The 19,070-nt window shown below is 47.6% G+C and overlaps 1 protein-coding gene across 2 annotated transcripts in view; it reads right to left on the bottom strand.

Moving 5' to 3' along the window:
* The window catches only part of furinb (furin (paired basic amino acid cleaving enzyme) b), a 93,056-nt gene that overhangs the window by 65,505 nt on the left and 8,481 nt on the right, over positions 1-19,070 (bottom strand). For both annotated transcript variants that reach the window (XM_062547430.1, XM_062547431.1), the window contains exon 2: positions 18,598-18,989. In XM_062547430.1, the coding sequence (XP_062403414.1) occupies positions 18,598-18,882 (285 nt within the window). In that variant the 5' untranslated portion in view covers positions 18,883-18,989. The remainder of the gene's footprint in view (positions 1-18,597; positions 18,990-19,070) is intronic.

Consider the following 19,070-nt stretch of genomic DNA (forward strand, 5'->3'; position numbering starts at 1 on the left):
CACACACACACACACACACACACACACACACACACACACACACACACACACACACACACACACACACACACACACACACACACACACACACACATATATGCAAAGGTAAACATCATGAATACTAAAGCACGCACAAACTCGTTGAAAGTCCTAAGAACGAGCAGGTCACCCCCACATACTCAAGCAACATCACAGTATAGTGTGCTAGAACAGCTGCAATGAGGGAGGCAAACACACACACACACACACACACACACACACACACACACACACACACACACCTCTTACAGGAAGAGTGCTGAAGCATGAGCAATGTGCATACGAACACACAGCCCCAGTCTACAGAAATGCCCCCTCCTAGTTACGTCAGTTAAATCAGCTAAACCACACTGCCAGGAGGAGAAATACACACACTACAACCTACTTCAGCATGTGCACTCAAACTCACACACACACACTGCACCCCGGCACACCCACTTACAGTACACACTACCATGTGCACACATTCAGAATTCTCCGAAAGACCGGGTCAAACCAGTGTCAACGGAAGTTGTGACAATACTGCAGAAAGGAAGAACACACACACACACGAACACGCACACACACACACACACACACACACACACAGTGTGCACTCTGTACGAACTATATACTGTAGGTAAGTCTGAAACAAACCACAAAGCCAAGAATTCTCTATGGCCTCTGTACACAGTATGTGCACATGTATATGTGTGAGTGGGGGTATATACAGTATGTGTGTGTGTGTATGTGTGTGTGTGTGTGTGTGTGTGAGTGTACACATGTGTGTCTGTGTGTGTGTGCATGAAGGTGCAGTATAGGTATGTGTATGTTGTGTGTTTATGTGAGTGGGTGGGTATGCATAGTGTGCATATATGTTCATATAGTAGGGGGGATTATCAACAAAAAAGGGCCTAATCGTTACGCGTCGGATAGAAGCACCAAAATTGGTACAGACACTCTTTATGATGTATCTCATCATATCAGAAGGGGTGCCCCAAATTTCTGGTTCATTAAGGTCATTTTTTAAGGGAAAATCCAAGATGGCTGCCAGAAACGGCCTTAGGATAATAAAACATTGCATAGTTTGGGCATCTTGATTTATTCTGCTACTTTATCATTTCACATTTAATATATAGAGATGCTTAACAAATAATATATGCAAGATAACCCATGTAAACAATCTTGCATGTCTATTATACAACTTTAAAGTGGAAAAAACAGGCTTAAAACGGTCAGAATGGCATGACTCCCCCAGTGAATCCTCACCGGAGTAGTTAATTATTCATTTATGCATAACATTAATATTCTTAAAAACTTTTGGGAGAATCACTTAATCATTTTCAAAAGACAGCTTATTGTTTAATTGTCCACATGAGCAAAGATCTAACCCTAAATAGGAACACAACTCATGTTATGCTAGCGTTAGCGTTAGCATTAGCCAATGTAGACCCACCAGCTGGGTTGAGTTAAAGCTGGGCAAACAAAGATTCCTAGGCTAATTGTGTCCCTGTGATCACCTGGGGTCTTTTTTTGCGTATTTGTGCCCTATGGATCTTCCTTGGGGTTATTGTCGTATTCTTTCGGGCATAATGTTATAGGAACTATGAAATTTAGATTTGTACTACAGTAATGGTAGACAGCTGCTAAGGTGTGTAAAATGTACATTGAGTAAGGCTGTGTCTCATTACACTTACTTCCGTCAGTACACTGCTAATGTGCACTGACCACTTACTGCCGTAGTGCTCACTTTTGATGGTTAGTACTGTCCCAAAAGGGGCCTTCCCCAAACTTCCCACAAAGGTGGGAGCATGAAACATTCTAAAATCTCATGGTTAAATGCTGAAGCATTCAAAGTTCCTTTCACTGGAACTAAGGGACCAAGCCCTGTGCACCAGTGCACAAAGCAAGGTCCATTAAGGCATTGATGACAGAGATTGGTGTGGATGAACTTGACTGGCCTGCACAGGGTCCTGACCTCAACCCAATAGAACACCTTTGGGATGAATTAGATGGACTGAGAGGCTGTCTACTCATCCAACATCAGTGTGTGACCTCACAAATGTGCTTCTGAAAGAATGGTTAAAAACAATCCGATAAACACACTGTGGAAAGTCTTCCCTGAAGCTGTTATAGCTGCAAAGGGTGGACCGACATCATATTAAACCCTATGGATTAAGAATGGGATGTGACTGAAATATGTGAGTCAAGGCAGGTGACCAAACACTTTTGGCAATTAGTGTACAGTACTTAGGTTGCTTTTGGTATAGGGCAAAACTCTCAGGAAATACACATCAATAGTGTTTTCAAAACCTTGAGGAAAAGAGCAAGTTCAGCTCTCCCAGGTTTTCTCTCTTTTTCAGGTTGTGATACAACCTTTAGGGCAAAAAGTCAGCATGGGCTGCATGGAAATAATTTCCAGAAGTAACAGGTGCCTTCACTGCTATGACATTAAATCTTTTTCAATTACTTAGCCAGGAAACAAACATATTTGCATTGCTGGAGAGGTACACTTGTGTTCTTTACGATAAGACAACCAATCTTGAAAAATTCAATGATCTCAGGAAGGATTTGTTTTCTCAAAAATGTCTCTCAATGGAAAATACCCCTACCACACAGGCTGCACTGATCCAGCATTCAAATAGTGCAGTGTACTGTACCAAGCTAACATTTGGTCCAAAGGTCTGCAAGCTGTCAGTGCTTTCTCCTGAAAAATATGGATGGACTAAATTAGATGATTCTTAGACACTTTATGGACACTTTTACCAGAGGCAGCGAAAGTATGTAGAGAACTTCTTAATGTGACAGCAAAGCTGAGCCTCTCTGCCGAGTGCTGATGCCAGGATGCTGGGTTGCCTTGCACAGCATTATGCCAATGTGCTGGAGCATGTGAATAGATGAAAATATGCAGTATGTAGGCTATGACTAATGTACTACTGTAATCTTACAAAGTTACAGGGGACATGTGTGCATCATTTTATGATTTTATGAGATCTGCCTGAGGTGCTTCTCTGTGTTTACAGTATCCTTGAGATAGTTAGTGGATATATACAGTGAGGAGCACATGTATTTGATACAATGCTAAAACAGGAATATAAAATCATCATTTGACAATTGATCTTAATGCCTTAATTCAAAAAATGAGTAAAAATCAAACCGCCAAGGACACCAATTTTCTTTGTGATTGAAGAATGTATCGTAAATAGATAAATGTTTTCCTTAAATGCTAGGGGAAGGAAGTATTTGACCCCCTATGTAACCCTATGGGAATTTAACACATAGGGGCAGGCAGATTTTTATTTTTAAAGGCCAGCTATTTCATGGATCTAGGATATTATGCATCCCGATAAATTTCCCTTGGCCTTTGGAATTAAAATAGCCCCACATCATCACATTCCCTTGACCATAGCTAGAGATTGGCATGGTGCTTTTTCCAGTAGGCCTATTAGCCTGTTTGATTTGCATTGAGCTCAATGAGCATCAAACAGGCTAATAGGCCTACTGGAAGAAGCACCATGGCAATCTCTAGTTATGGTGAAAGGTGTATAATGATGTGGGGCTATTTTAATTCAAACGGCCAAGGGAACTTTATCAGGATGCACAATATCCTGAATCCATGAAATAGCTGGCCTTAAAAAATAAAAATGTGCCTGCCCCTATGTTAACCCTATGTGTTAAATTCCCATATGGTTACATTGGGGGTCAAATACTTCCTTCCCCCTAGCATTTAGGAAGAACATTTATTTATTTACGAAACATTCTTCGATCACAAAGAAAATTGGGGTACTTAGCGGTTTTATTTTTACTCAGTTTTTGAATTAAGAAATTAAGATCAATTGTCAAATGATGATTTTATATTCCTCTTTTTAGGCAACTTTAGCATGGTATCAAATACATTTTCTCCTCACTGTAGGTAGCCATAGTGTATTTCTTTGCATAATTTATTTTCTTTTAAGACAGTTCTTCTTACCCTGGATAGCCCTACATGTAGATATTTGGGGCATTCCTTCTAGGATGTCTTAGGATCAACCAAGGAACATACCCAATTTCAAGCTTTTTAGAGGTTGTTTAGATGGTCTTTGAATTAGCTGCCAATTATGTGGCGGGCACGTCCTTAGCGCAACCTTTTTCAATTTCTTTAAAAACTCACTACCAGTTAGAGATCACCCCTTCTAGGATGTCTTGGGGTTATTTCGTCTTTTTATCATATCCGCCTTCCTTCCTCGGTTCTCCGGCTTGTTCCCACCGATCTATAAAGAACACTAGATAGACTATCCCATTGTTGCTGCCCCATCATTCTTTAACTAGGAAGGAAAGAAGGGATGATATAAAAAAGATGAATGATAAGAGCCTTTAGGATCACCCAAGGAACACCAAATTTCAAGTTTATTAGAGGTTAATTAGGTGGCATTTGAAATAGCTGACAATTTTGTGGCGAGCAGCACTGCCTTTTTCAATTTCTTTAAAAACTCACTTCCTGTTAGAGACATATTGGACACTCCTTCTAGGATGTCTTAGGATCACCCAATGAACATATACCAACTTTCAGGCTTTTTAGGGGTTGTTTATATGGTCTTTGAACTAGCTGCCAATTTTGTGGCGGGCAGTACAGCCTTTTCCAATAGTTTTTGAATCAGCTATCAATTGTATTGGCGGCCATTTTGAATTTCTCCAAAATCTCACTTCCTGTTTGAGATATTTTTGGGCACCCCTTCTGGGATGTCTTAGGATCACCCAAGGAACATATATACCAAATTTCAAGCTTTTTAGAGGTTGTTTAGGCAGTCTTTGAAGTAGCTGCCAATTTTGTGGCAGGAAGCGCAGTATTTTTTAGTTTTTTTCAAAAACCTCACTTCCTGTTTGAGAATTTTGGTGAAATCTTCCAGGATGACTTAAGATCACCCAATGAACATATACACCAAATTTCAAGCTTTTAGGGGGTTGTATAGGTAGTTTTTTAATCAGCTTTCAATTGTATTAGCGGCCATTTTGAATTTCTCCAAAATCTCACTTCCTGTTTGAGATATTTTTGGGCACCCCTTCTGGGATGTCTTAGGATCACCCAAGGAACATGTATACCAAATTTCAAGCTTTTTAGAGGTTGTTTAGGCAGTCTTTGAAGTAGTTGCCAATTTTGTGGCAGGAAGCGCAGTATTTTTTAGTTTTTTTCAAAAACCTCACTTCCTGTTTGAGCATTTTGGTGAAATCTTCCAGGATGACTTAGGATCACCCAATGAACATATACACCAAATTTCAAGCTTTTAGGAGGTTGTATAGGTAGTTTTTGGATCAGCTATCAATTGTATTGGCGGCCATTTTGAATTTCTCCAAAATCTCACTTCCTGTTTGAGAGATTTTTGGGCACCCCTTCTAGGATGTCTTAGGATCACCCAAGGAACATATCTACCAAATTTCATGCTTCTATCCGCCGCGTAACGATTTTTCACATAATCTCCCCTACTAATATGTATGCAAGTGTATTTGTGGGTCTATGCGTGTGTGTGTGTGTGTGTGTGTGTGTGTATGCATGAAGGTGCATGCATGTGTGAGTGCATGTGTTCATATTGGTTCGTATAGACTCTTTTATTGAATGATTACTTCTTCTCCAATCTCCACACCCAACACTCGCACTCTATACACTCAGCTTCTCTTTGTTGGATTGTTTGCTCGTTTGTTTCTTTGTTGTAATTTCTTGTATTCTCTTTGTTTGTACTGTATTTTCAATCCACTATGTGAGGCGACCTTGGGTTTGACAAAGGCGCTATATAAATGAAACCTACTATTACTATTATTATAATTTATTATGTGTGTGTGTGTCCGTCTGATTTAGTGTGTGAGTGTACATGTGCGTGTGTGAGTGGGTTGGTGTATGAATGTGTGTGTGTGTGTGTGTGTGTGTGTGTGTGTGTAGCTGCACTTTCAGGGCACGCGTCCGTGCCCTTCTGATGTCAGCGTTCAAGAACACGGACAAATGGCTGGAAATAAACTGCAGCAGCAGTGAAAAGAGACCCAGGGACACTGATTGGGTATGATTAGGAGAGTGGGAGAGTGTGTGTGTGAGTGAGTGTGTGTGTGTGTGTGTGTGTGTTAGGCTGGCATTGATGGCCAAGCAGCAGGGTGCCAGAGACCACCCGGGGAGACAGAAAACGGTGAGCTTTTTTGTATGGGGGGGGGGGGGCTGAGGTGTGTGTGAGTGTGTGTGTGTGTGTGTATGTGTGTGTGTGTGTGTGTGTGTGTGTGTGTGTGTGTGTGTGTGTGTGTGTGAGTGGTGATGGGTGGCACAGGGACACGGATTTTAAAATTGTGCTGCTGAGCAATCAGGCTGTTGTGTGAGTCAGTGGCAGGGCTGTACGCTATGACCAACATCTCATACCACCACACACAATATATCTCACCATATTGTATTGCCACAATATTGATCAAGTGTAGATTTTTACTCCCATTTGATAAGTGTGGCGGGGCTATGTTTTAGCACTCTACAGACGAAAAACATCATTATGCAAGCATATGATCAATATCACAACATTGAAATTCATGTCACGTGGAAGAATTATCATGATATATAATACGCTGCAAAATATGGCACAGCCCTGGTCAGTGGTGAGACACACACACACACACTCACACACATCTATTCTCCCGATAACAGACAGGAAACGAGGAGGAGGAGGAGGAGGAGGAGGAGGGGGGATGCTCTTCTCTTTCGTCTCTTCTGAGAATTCGCTAAAGTAAACAAATTCTCGGCAAGACGAGGTGGCTAAGACAGCTGACGCTGAAGAGAGGAGACGAGAGGAGAGGAGAAGAGAAGAGCGGCTCAGCTATTTAAAGCCACCTGCTGATTGCCAGTCTCTAATTACAAGAACCACAAAAGTGCAGACTGGAGGAAGGAGGCTTTTCTGTCTGCGTGTGTGTGTTTACGGTCTATTTTCAAGAGCTGTACATTCTGAGTAAATGTGGGTTTTATGAGAGAGAGAAAAAAAACGCTGTGGGGTGTCTCAGCCTGCACGATTCTGCACTGAATTGCATCGTGTGTGAGTGTGTGTGTGTGTTTATGCATGTGCATATGCATGTGTGTGTGTGTGTGTATGCAGGTGTGTGTTCATGTGTGTGTGTGTGAGTGTATGTGTTCATGTGTATGTATGTGTGTGAGTGTGTGTTGATGTGTATGCCTGTGTGTGTGTGTGTGTGTGTGTGTGTGTGTGTGTGTGTGTGCATGTGTGTTTGTGTGTGTGCGTGTGCGTTCATGTGTGTGTGTACAGTATGTGTGCGTGCGCGTGTACCTGTGCTGCAGTGAAGATGATTTCCTGCAGCTTTTAACAGGAACAAACAAAACTAAGCTTTCGCTTAGCAGGATTTCAGTTCTCGGTAAAGACAACATGTACCACACACACAAAAACGCACACGCACACACAAAATGCACCCTCATATAAGGTCTTGAAGGTGGCAATTACCGTCTCTTTTTTTTGACAAGAATTTCCTGTGAATGCCATGTGGGCATGTAATGCTGGTCCTGTAGGGTCAATGCTGTCCAGCCAGTACATTTCCACTGGGAGCCTGAGTGTGTGTGTGTGTGTGTGTGTGTGTGTGTGTGTGTGTGTGTGTGTATGTGTGTGTGTGTGTGTGTGTGTGTGTGTGTGTGTGTGTGTGTGTGTGTGTGTGTGTGTGTGTGTGTGTGTGTGTGTGTGTGTGTGTGTGTGTGGCATGTGGTGGAGAGAAAATGAACAAAGGACAGGAGGAGAGGGGAGAGAGTGAGAGAGTGAGAGCAAGAAAGAGAGCAAAAAAAGGGAGTACAAGGAAGAGGAGAGGCGGTGACGAAGGGAGGGAGAGGGAGGGTGGTGGACAGCAGAAAGAGAGGGAGTGAGAGAGAGAGAGAGAGAAAGAAGAGCTAGAATGGATGCCTCCCATGAGTGAGAGTGACAGTAATCGAGTGAGGGATCACAGGCAGAGTTGATGCATTATTCAAACTGGGGGCAGGGCCCCTCTCAGATAACACAGGCCGTTCTGACGCCCCACTACCTGTAGCTTCACTGGCCAGGGGGGGGGGGGGGGGGGGGGGGAGGGCGAAGGGGGGGGGCATTTGCCTGTGAATGGGGAAGCTACAGTAGGTTCTCATAATAGCCGCACACAGGAGCTGAATGCCCAGTAAGCTGGTGGAGGGCAGGGCACACACATGGCAAGAAATGATGCTTTCATTCTTGCGTGCTGACAAACATGAATAAAGTGGAATAAAGCAAAGGTGGAATACAAATGTCCTCGTGACTCTCGGCTGCTGGATGTTCTGCTACTCACTCTGCGGGCATTAAGAATGAATCGAGCTGGTGGAACTCTCTTCTACACTCACTCACTCACTCTCTCTCTGTCACTCACAGTGTCTTATTCTGTGTGTGTGTGTGTGTGTGTGTGTGTGTGTGTGTGTGTGTGTGTGTGTGTGTGTGCGTGCGGTGGGGGTGTGTGTGTGTGTGCATGGTGTGTGCGTGTGTGTGTGTGTGCATGGTGTGTGTGTGTGTGTGTGTGTGTGTGAGAGTGTGTGTGTGTGTGTGTGTGTGTGTGTGTGTGTGTGTGTGAGAGTGTGTGTGTGTGCGTGCGTGTGTGCGTGCGTGCATGGTGTGTGTGCGTGTGCATGGTGTGTGTGTGTGTGTGCGTGTGCGCGTGGTGTGTGTGTGTGTGTGTGTGTATGTGTGTCTTTCTCTTTCACTCTCTGTGTGCATCTCTCCCTCGCCTTCACTGCCTCTCTCTCTCAGGGCTGAGCCGCTGAATATTCATGGCCGTTGCCGGGGCAAGACTCACACTCACGACTGCTGCTGCTGCTGCTACCACCACCACCACCACCACCTCCTCCACCACCACCTCCTCTCTGGGCCTCTCCCCAAAGATGGCAGCAATACGGAGAGAACACTCCAGTCCTTCTCTGGGGCTTTGACTGGAATACAGACAACGGGTGACGTGCCGATGGAAACCGCAGATACGCACCAAAATGTCATCTGGTCACACTTTCATCAAGATCAGCATTTTGATGAAGCTTGGCCAATGAGCAGCGCCTTGGATTCTTGCAGCCAACCACACAACCAACATTGTACAATAATACGAATCAATATATACATTTTTTTTTTTTTTTAAATATGAAGACCACAGGGGGGTGCAGCTGTCACTCTGTATTTATTTTGTATTCATAAAACGTATTAAATATCGACTATGACTCAGGAGAGTGGCATCACTGCTCCTTTAAAATTCCCCTAGATTGTTCTGCTTTGACTGCACCTCTCAGCAATTCTTGGCACTGTTTTTAACCGTCTGCGTCTCAGCTTTCGAGAGGGACAGCGGCGGCGATGATAGCAGAATACTGATAGCACGAGGCGGCGGAATCGCATTCAGCACGTGCGACACGGAGAAGGTTGAGAAAGCGGCAGATATAATCTTTTCTTCTCCAAATCAGCCGAAAGTGGCCCTTTACAGAAATCACTGCACTGCAGTGTGCTAGCAAGCCAGCGCCTATTCGTATGAATAAATGAGCCCCCCCCCCCCCCCCCCACGCCCAATGGTTGGAAATAAGTTTGAAGCAGAAGAAGAGAATGGGGGGGGGATGAAGGCGTCTTGTGGCGACAGATCAGAAGGCGATTCTTCCTTAATGCTATGCATGGATTCCTTTTCATGCGGTTAATATCCTTCTTCTGGGTCATTCTGTTGGAGGAAAAAAGGGCCCTCTTTCATGGGCGCTTGTTTGGTATAAAAAGAAACACTTTGGGTCCGTTGGAGTGCAATTATTAAGTGGGCCCCGGACAAAAGGGCTGCGGAAATTCTCTGGTAAATGGCTGTTTTTATTCATTCCCTGCTACAATTTGAGAGCTACAAACTTTGCAGTGAGAAAGTCAGTCTGAGAGTCAGTCTTCTGATGTTCTGGCCTACATGACGTCAATGCCATTCAGTATTCAATAACAAACAGTGTGTGGTTAATATTGACCACTTTGATCAATTTCATGTTCTCATCTTACCTTATATGCCCCCTCCCACCTTTCTGAACACATTTCCAACTCACACTTACTTCTGAGCTGCACTCACAGTTCCATCTCTAAAGCCCCATTGGATCCAACACCCTTTCACCTCCTTTAGCCTTGGACCCATCTCCATACACAAATCACATATATGACTTACCACTCTTGGTCTCCTTACCACTCTAAAGATTTCACTCTCTGAACTATACCAACCTCCTCTTTCTCCCTCTCTCTCGTTCTCCCTTTCTCTCTCTCTCTCTCTCTCTCTGTCTCTCTCCTCATGATCCTTACGCTCCCTTGCTCCTCCATAGCTGCTCTCAGAGGGGCCCAAGCTGAGCTAGCATGGCAGATGAACTCCCCCTCACCTCTCTGCTGCCTCCTCTCCTTCCGCCACTGAACTCTCGGGCCGGGCGCCGGGCCCTTTCATATTCTCCGTCTGCTGGGCTGGCTGCCCATCACTGACCGCTGACACACCAGCGGTCTGCCCTGTCTCTGCCTTTGCTTTTTGCTTACCCACACAGCCTCGCGCTCTCGGTTTCCTTGCTCTCCTCGCTTCCGAGCTTCTACCGCTCGCTCACGGCTGCGTGGGCTGACTTTGACTTCTCCAATTCCGCGTAACAACTGACTAATGATATCAGTCTCTGTCTCTCTCTCTCTCTCTCTCTCTCTCTCTCTCCCTCTTGTTCTCTTCTCTCTCTTTCAGAGCGGATGGGGTGTCAGCGTTTTTCCCAGTGAGATGGAGTGTTGATGCTCCAATGTGTTTAATCTCCTGCAGACGTGCGGCTCCGCGGTTGCCGGTGTACTCTGACCCGCCTCTGACCCCCTCACCCTGTTTGCTGCGCCGGGGTCGAGGCAAGGTCCTCAGGGCGGCTATGAAGAGACGCAATGAGAGCTGAGGCGTTCTTCTGCCTGGGCAGCATGCCCATAAGCCTGAGGGTGTGTGTGTGTGTGTGTGTGTGTGTGTGTTTGAGAATGCGCTCCATCCACAAAGAAAGGGCTAGAGCTGCGGGTTAGGCGAAAATACAGTATCTTTCTCTGAGTGTCTGATGGAATGTGTGTGTTATGTGTGTTCTGTGTGTGTGTGTGTGTGATGTGCCAAGGCGGAGGAGGTTGCTTCTGGATAAAGCCATTCTGCTCGAGTGGAAAGATTTAGATTTAGAAAATGGTGCGTATGTGTGTGGGTTACGAGTGTGCATGTGTGTGCACGTGTATGTCTCTCTCTGTGTGTGTGTGTGTGTGTGTGTGTGTGTGTGCAACAGAGAAGCCGGGAGGCGGCTAAATCACAATCTGTGACCTGGGGGATCTGTGCAGTGCAGGTCTGTCTCATCTCGTATGTTGCTCATGTTTCACCACTCTCTCTCTCAACCGGAGAAGCACAGAGGCACAGAAGCAGAGAATCTCTCTCCTCACACGCCTCCTCCGCTGGCCCGGCCATCTCCATCCAACCCTGTACGGCTATCCGCCCTCCGCAGATCAACCAACCCCCCCACACCAGCCCGCTCCCCACCCCAACCCCCCCGACCACATTCTCCCCCCCGTCATCCCAGCGGGACTCGAGATCCGTCTGCTCGATATTCCCGACGGCTCTCGGGAGAGTTTTACACAGCAGGTCTGGGCCGTCTGGCCTTGCCCATTGCGATGCAGCTCGACCTGTCAAAGTTCCTGTGCCTCAGAGGAGGAGAGGAGGAGAGACGGAGGGGAAGAAGGGAGAGGAGAGGAGAGGAGGGGAGGAGGAGAAAACGAGAGAGGAGGGGGGGAGAAAGAAAAGAAACGTTTTTCGACCGGCTGGGGAATAATTATGCCCGTAGAGCTGGCACGCTTTCAGGCCATTATTTAGACGGCGAACAGCAACAGAAGCCCTGGCCAAAGCGATGCATTTAAACGAGTGTAAATAGAATGTGCTCCCAGGCTAGAGTGGCGTGGTGGCAGTGCTGTCGCTTGGGCTTATTTGTGTGAGTCGGGTTGTGTGTGCGTGTGTGTGTGTGTGAACGTTATACACACACGCCTGCCTGTCTGTGTGTGTGTGAGTGCGTGTGCGTAGAGTGCCGTTGTGACAGTGGTGTTGGTTGTGTCTGTTTGTGTGAGCAGGTGTGTGAGTGTGTGTGTGTGTGTGTATATGTGTGTGTGTGTGTGTGTGTGTGTGTGTTTGTAGAGAGAGAGAGAAAGTGTGTGTTACCGAGGGAGCCTTGAGCCTATTTGCTTGAGTATTGTGCGGGGAATCGAAATAGAGGTGAGAAAAGGGGAACAGAATGCTAAGATAGGTAAGCAGGAGCAGCAGTGTGTGTGTGTGTGTGTGTGTGTGTGTGTGTGTGTGTCTGTGTGTGTGTGTGTGTCTGTGTGTGTGTGTGGTTTTAGGGAAGGTACGTGGAATGGTAACGGTAAAGGTAGAAAGAGAGAGAGACAGAGAGAAAGAGAGAGAGAAAGAGAGAGAGCGAGAGAAGCTGCGAGGAGAGTTCAAAAGCACCTCTCTCGGCTGGCGCATGTAGAAATGCGATACAGATCTTGCCAAAGCGAGGCCTGCCATATTGCATAATGAAACAGGTCCTCTTGCCAAACTCTTCTCCGACGGACAGCGGGAGACAGAGAGACAGAGCCCAGGTACGGCTAATGAAGCAAACGGATATGTGTGACATTCCGTGTGTGTCGTGCATGTGTGTGTGTGTGTGTGTGTGTGTGTGTGTGTGTGTAAGAGGAGACGGAGATGGAAAGGCACGGAGCGACAGGGGAAGAGAATTTCAACTCCAGCACTTCCCGTTCTTATCAGATGTTTGCGAAGAAATGATTGTGCTTGTGGTTAACAACGCGCGTTTGTTTTAGGGTATGGAGTAGGTCTACGAGAGTGTGAACGAGTCCGACGGAGTGTGTAGCTGTGTGTGATTGGGTGACTTTGTGTGTGTGTGTGTGTGTGATGGGCTGTGACATTAACAACCACAGCGCTGTACAGATGATTCAGCCTGCCACTTTCGTGCTCAGCTGCCGTCACACACCCTGCCGAAAGGGAGAGGGATGGCAGGGCTGAGACGTGGCATTTCACCTTCTCTTGTCCACTTACACACACACACACACACACACACACACACAGACACACACACCACATTACACACACACACCACACACACACACACAGAGCAGTCAAACACACACACACACACCACATTACACACACACACACACACACACACACACACACACACACACACACAGAGCAGTCAAACACACACTGAGTGGAAGAGAGAGACTGTGAGTGCGTGCGTGCGCGGTGTGTGTGTGTGTGTCTGTGTGTGTGTGTGTGTGTGTTACGCCTATGCTTGGAGAAGAGCCCTGAGGGGCTTCCTGTAGCCTGTGATTGGCCAGGACTTCCGCTCCTTACAGCTCCTCATATCACACACTCTATCAGAACTCCGCTATGGTGCAGGATGCTTCTGGTACCACTGTGCATATCCTACCAGACTTAATTACTGTAACCACTGCTGCACAACTCGTTGAGGCCCATTAGACTGATATGACTTTTTTTGACCCCAAAAGTCCTGCTGCATAGATAAATACAACAGATACATGCAATGAGCTGGTCACTGGTCATTTGGTGATAATCACAGATATGTCTGAAGTGCTGGTAACAGAATTATAAAAGGCCTAATACTCACAATGCCTGGGCTCTCTCTCGCAATATAAGAATTTGGCATGGGATAAGACATACAATGTGTGCCAAACAGTCATCAAAAATGGAGAAGGGCCTCATTCTCTATTGATGTGTCCTGCTTTCTTGTGCAGCCTAAGAGACATGTGTGACGTTTCTTAAAAGAGAAAGAAAATAAAACAGCCCTGCATCCAAAAAAAGACACGTGTTGCTCAGGGAAAGGGGACTGATATTTAGCAGACACTTTTACCAAAAGAGGCATGGACCGGCAACATCGGGTTCAGAAAGTGAACCCAAGCTGACCAATTGTCAGGTGGCCGCTCTTTTATACAGTCTATGGACTCTATTAATGCTATATTTAATGGAGCATGCTGTAGCTATGTATGTCATTTATAGTAGTAATGTGTGCACAATCCGCCCACACTCACACACACCCTATCCCTGCGCGCACACACTACGTGTACACACAAACACACACACACACACGGCTTGCACAGGTATTGCCTGGCTCGCTCCTGAAGGCAGCACGTACAGTATGGGCTGGGCACTGGCCACCCAAGCTGCCTCATGGCACTGGCCCGAGGAGAGATGGGGTGAGAGGGGTGGAGTGGGGAGAACCAAGCGGGGGGGGGGGGGGGGGCTTGGAATGTTCCGGGCTCGGAGCAGGTTGCTGCCGCCTCACTGTGAAGCGTGGCAGCAGGCTGTTTGTTTGCCCGTGACTCCTCCTTATGAATCCGCGGCTAAGAGCCCCCAGCCCGAGGCTCGTGCCAAACACACATTTCCCCGCACTCTTGAGCACGAGGCACAGCACCCCGCGGAGGCATAAACCAACTCTACTGTAAAATAGGCGTCTCTCGCTACACACACGCGCGCACACACACACGCACACGCACACGCACACGCACACGCACACGCACACGCACACGCACACGCACACGCACACACACACACACACACACACACACACACACACACACACACACACACACACACACACACACACACACGCACAAACACAAACTCACAACCACAGAAAACGATCACGCTACGAGGCCGACACACATGTACTGTAGGGGGGAGGCTGCTTGGTAAAGGTGGCCTGTGCTGCGATCACCATCAGCAGGGCACTGTGTGGTTGGTTATCGTCTCATCTCCGGCTCACTGCTGTGCCCGTTGCCTAGAGAAAATATGCGTATGGTCGGGCGTAGAGAACATATTCCCTTTTAAGAGCTGTAGGTTGCTCTGAGTCAACCTAAAGATCAAAGGTAATGTTTTATACATGGGAACAGGATGCATCCCGTGATACACATACACTCCAACCATTATGCGGCCCATAGATGCATTGTGTGTGTGTGTGTGTGTGTGTGTGTGTGCGCCTGTGTTAGTGTGCAAGTGTGCAAGTAACAGAGAACGCTTTTTGTATGTGTGAATATACAGTTATGTCATTCACTTGTCCATTCAGATGTTCAAAGAGAGGGCTGCAGTACAAAACAAACGGTGGAGCAAAAAAAAGCACTGCAGAATCTTTATTTATTCAGCAGATTACACCACAGTCTACCTCCGCCTTTTTCCTTGCAGGTAGTTTCCAGAGATGTGCACTTGTTCGGCGACACCTTATAACCACCCACGCTGGTGCTGTGAAGCTGAACAAAGCCTCGAACAACAGCGAGGGTCGAGATTACACAAGCCGATATGCATTTATGAAATCAAAAGGTGATTACTACAGCTCAAACGTTTTCCTCCCAAGGCCAAAGTCAACAGAGGGAGCCGTGCGGCAGACAAAAGGCACACGCAAGTGTGCCTATGCAAATGAGGAGATTACATCATGGGACTGAGCATGGTGCTCGGCCAGAAGGAAAAGAACGAAAAAAAAAAAGAAACATTTCCGTGATTATCTTGACAGGACTGCATTATGCAGGGCAGGCTAACGAGTGATGTGAACTCGGTGCGCGAGCTGGCGCATGGAAGCCAAACGCTCCCGTCTGCCGTGTGTCTCGGCGAGGTTAACAAGCTGTCGGGGCCAGAGCCGGGCTGGGGACGAGACAAGCTCCGCAACAAGGTCTCACCCAATGAGAGCCGAGCCGAGACGAGGCGAGACGAGACGAGACGATGCTTTTAAAAACCAACAAACAGACGGTTTAGCATTCATGTCACTCGTCGATCAGGGAGCGTGAAACATCAATATTTGCTTGGCAGAATGTTGGGAGGCTTGATCTAAGCCGTTTTAATGTGGTGATCATAATCAATAAGATAAACACACACAAGTCTTCCCTTGGCTACAGGGCTGTTTACCGAAAGACAACTGGGCGTGATCCGGCTGAATCATTACTCATTCTAAGCGCATGAGGGATCCAACATCTGTGCTAATAAGCCGCATTAATTCACACTTGGATAACAGCACTGGCTTATTTAAAGCGCGGTGGCGAGATCCTGTTACACAGGGATCAGTGCAGCGGCGGTGGAAAGCGCCCGAGTCCACGTTTCGGTTTCCAGGAGGTCCACGGAGTTGGCAGTGAACGCTAGTGAAGACATCCCACTTCTATACAGTGCACCGTTTCCCCCATTCAGAGAAGAGAATAGATCTGACATCTATGTGCAGGCCTGCTGGCACTTGGTATAAAAGAGTCTTCAAGGGCTTGGAAAAAAAAAAACTCCTGCCAGAGAGCTTGTCTGTCAGCTCTGAGACAGATCCAAGCGAATACAATTTTATGGTCATTAAAATCCAACTTGGGCATACAAATACGAGATTCGCGTGAAAGAGTGGGTCCCTCGGGACTTGATGGCGAAGCGAGCGAGCGAGCGAGCGAAGGTGGGTTGATGATGGATTTCTGCCGACAAACGAAAAGGAGGAACAACAAATCCCATGAGGGCACGTGGGTTTCACTTCTGTCGCTGCCTGCACGCAAGAGCGTTCCGAATGCCGCGCGCTAATTCTGCCTTTCAGACTCGCCTTTGTAGGGACGCGCGACGTTAAAGAAACGGAGGGAGGAGTGATAAACAAAAACAAACAAAACAAAACCTCCCTCTTTCATCTCCATCTGCTACAGAAAAGAAGCGTGTCAGTACAAACGCAGCAGCAAAACGCCAGCAGCACCGTCCTACTCATTTGTGAACGTTTCTATTATTAATGGGGGGAGAGGGAGAGGAGATGTCTTTGTGAAACCCACACGTCACTCTCCCACGTTCAGTTGGGGAGCAGAGCTGTCATGACGACGTCACAGAAGACTTAGCCTTGTGGGGTGGGATGGGACTTTGGCATGCCAGGCCAAGAGGAACATACTGTATCTGCAGACAACATGATTTTGTCCCTGAAAGCACTGAGAACCACCAGTATTACTGGCTAGTTTTCCTCCTCTCTTCTCCTCTCCTCTCTCTTTCTTCCTCTCCTCTCCTTTCCACTCTCACACACTTCCACACTCTCCTCTTTTGTCCTCTCCTTGCCCTCTTTCCACAACCTGACAAACACACTGGATGTTTGTCGCTCTATTTTGAATGCCTGTGGATGTTTTTGTCCCGCTATCCTGAGTGAATGAGGCGTTGCCTTTGAATGCTTCACAACGCACTACAAACGCAACTCCATTTCCACTCACAACTCAAGCAAATCCCCCCCCCCCAAGGCTTGTCTCCGAGTCCAAATGCATAATGCAACACTGTTATAACCTTACTAGATGTCTCCGCGAGACAAAAACAAGACACGGAACACTCGTCAAGGGCTGCGCCGCTCCTGCGTGAGGGGAGGGCCAGGGCTGGTCTCGTAGCGTAGCGCATGTTGAGTAAATGAGGTGGTGCTGAACCCATCAGCCACAGCGGCGGCGTGGGGGGGGCAGGTGCGGGCGCGAGGGCAAAAAAGCGCAGGGGCAAGGGGCACGAGCCGTGTGTGTGAGCTCCGATCCGCCAGGCAGCGGGGCTCTAACCTCTAACGCTGGGCTCCTAATGCAGAGAGCGAGAGAGCCTCGTCCTGCTGCTGCGCCTCGCTCGGAAAAACTGACAGCGGAGTCGCTGCCCCGCGCTGTTAGGTTCTGCAAAGAGAGAGAGAGAGAGAGGGAGGAGGAAGAAGAGGGAGCGAGAGAGAGCGTGAAGAGAAAGACAAAGAGAGAGAAAGTGAGAGAGTGAAGAGTGAGAGACGGTAAAAACAATGAAAGAGAGAGAGAGAGAGAGAAAGAGAGAGAGAGAGAGAGAGAGAGAGAGAGAGAGAGAGAGAGAGAGAGAGAGAGAGAGAGAGAGGGAGGGAAAGTGAGGAGGTTGTCGCCGCAGGCTAGCGAGGCAGCAAGGCTGGCTGCCATAGTCAGTGTGCTTTAGTGCAGCAGCAGTGCTGTGCTGAGCCGGCAGCTACAACAGAGAAAAGCCTGGAATCAACACAGACTGGTGGAGATCATTCACTGGCCACCAGGGACGGGTAAACACCCTGTATTAAATGGCTGCTGGTAAAAGGGAAGACAACACACACACACACACACACACCACACACACTCACTCACACACACTCACGATCAGTCGAAGGCTTTAGGGCTATTGGAAAACCTCTCATCATGGTCACTGAGCAGAGAGCGATGTAGGCCGTGCTGCTATAGACTAAGAGCTGGACTCTGGGGAATCGCTCCCTTAGCCTTGCCGAGGCTGAATCGTGAAACTTAAGCACTACACAAAACCTGCACATTTCCCCAGCAAAACTTTTTACAAACTTTTTTTCCACAACACTTCTCCGTCGACAACAATGGTGGCTTAATGGAGTCGTTTGTCATTTCTCATGTGAGACTCTCTCTTCATAGTCTCACTCCAGGCACTCATATGCACACATCATTTACCTATTATTAAGCAATCAGTCACGACACCACCAGGCATCTCTCATTACAAACAGCCCATTTACTAAGTTGATATCCTCCCTGCTGTCCACGACCATAAAAAATAATAATGAAAAAAAATACAGCACGGCACTGTTGCCACAGCACTCACGTTGCCATGGTTGACGAAGCCGTGTTTCCTGGCGATCCTCTCGGCTTCGTGGGCGCCCCCGGCGATGTGCACGGCCCAGGAGTTGGAGTAGGTGCCTGCGGCGGTGGCGGTGGTGGCGGCGGAGGAGGAGGAGGAGGAGGAGGAGGAGGAGGAGGCGGCAGCGACAATGGTTCCGTGGCCCCCCAGGGTCCTCAGGGGAAGGAGGAGCTGGAGGAGGAGGTGGAGGTGGAGGAGTAGGGGGAGCAGAAGAGCCCCAGCGTGCAGCAGGCCCAGCCGGGCATCCATGAACAGGGGGGCTGGGTCTCTGGCCGCCGGAGGGAGGGAGGGGAGGAGGGGCAGAGGCCTCTTGTGCTCGCCCCCTGCAGGCTTCTAAGGAGAACTACACGCAGGACCTGCAGGGGATAAGGAGAATGTCTCGTCAGTTGAAAACAAACATTTGCACTAGCCATCACACACACACACACACACACACA

The sequence above is a fragment of the Sardina pilchardus genome, chromosome 10 (assembly GCF_963854185.1).
Source record: "Sardina pilchardus chromosome 10, fSarPil1.1, whole genome shotgun sequence".
Lineage (NCBI taxonomy): Eukaryota > Metazoa > Chordata > Actinopteri > Clupeiformes > Clupeidae > Sardina > Sardina pilchardus.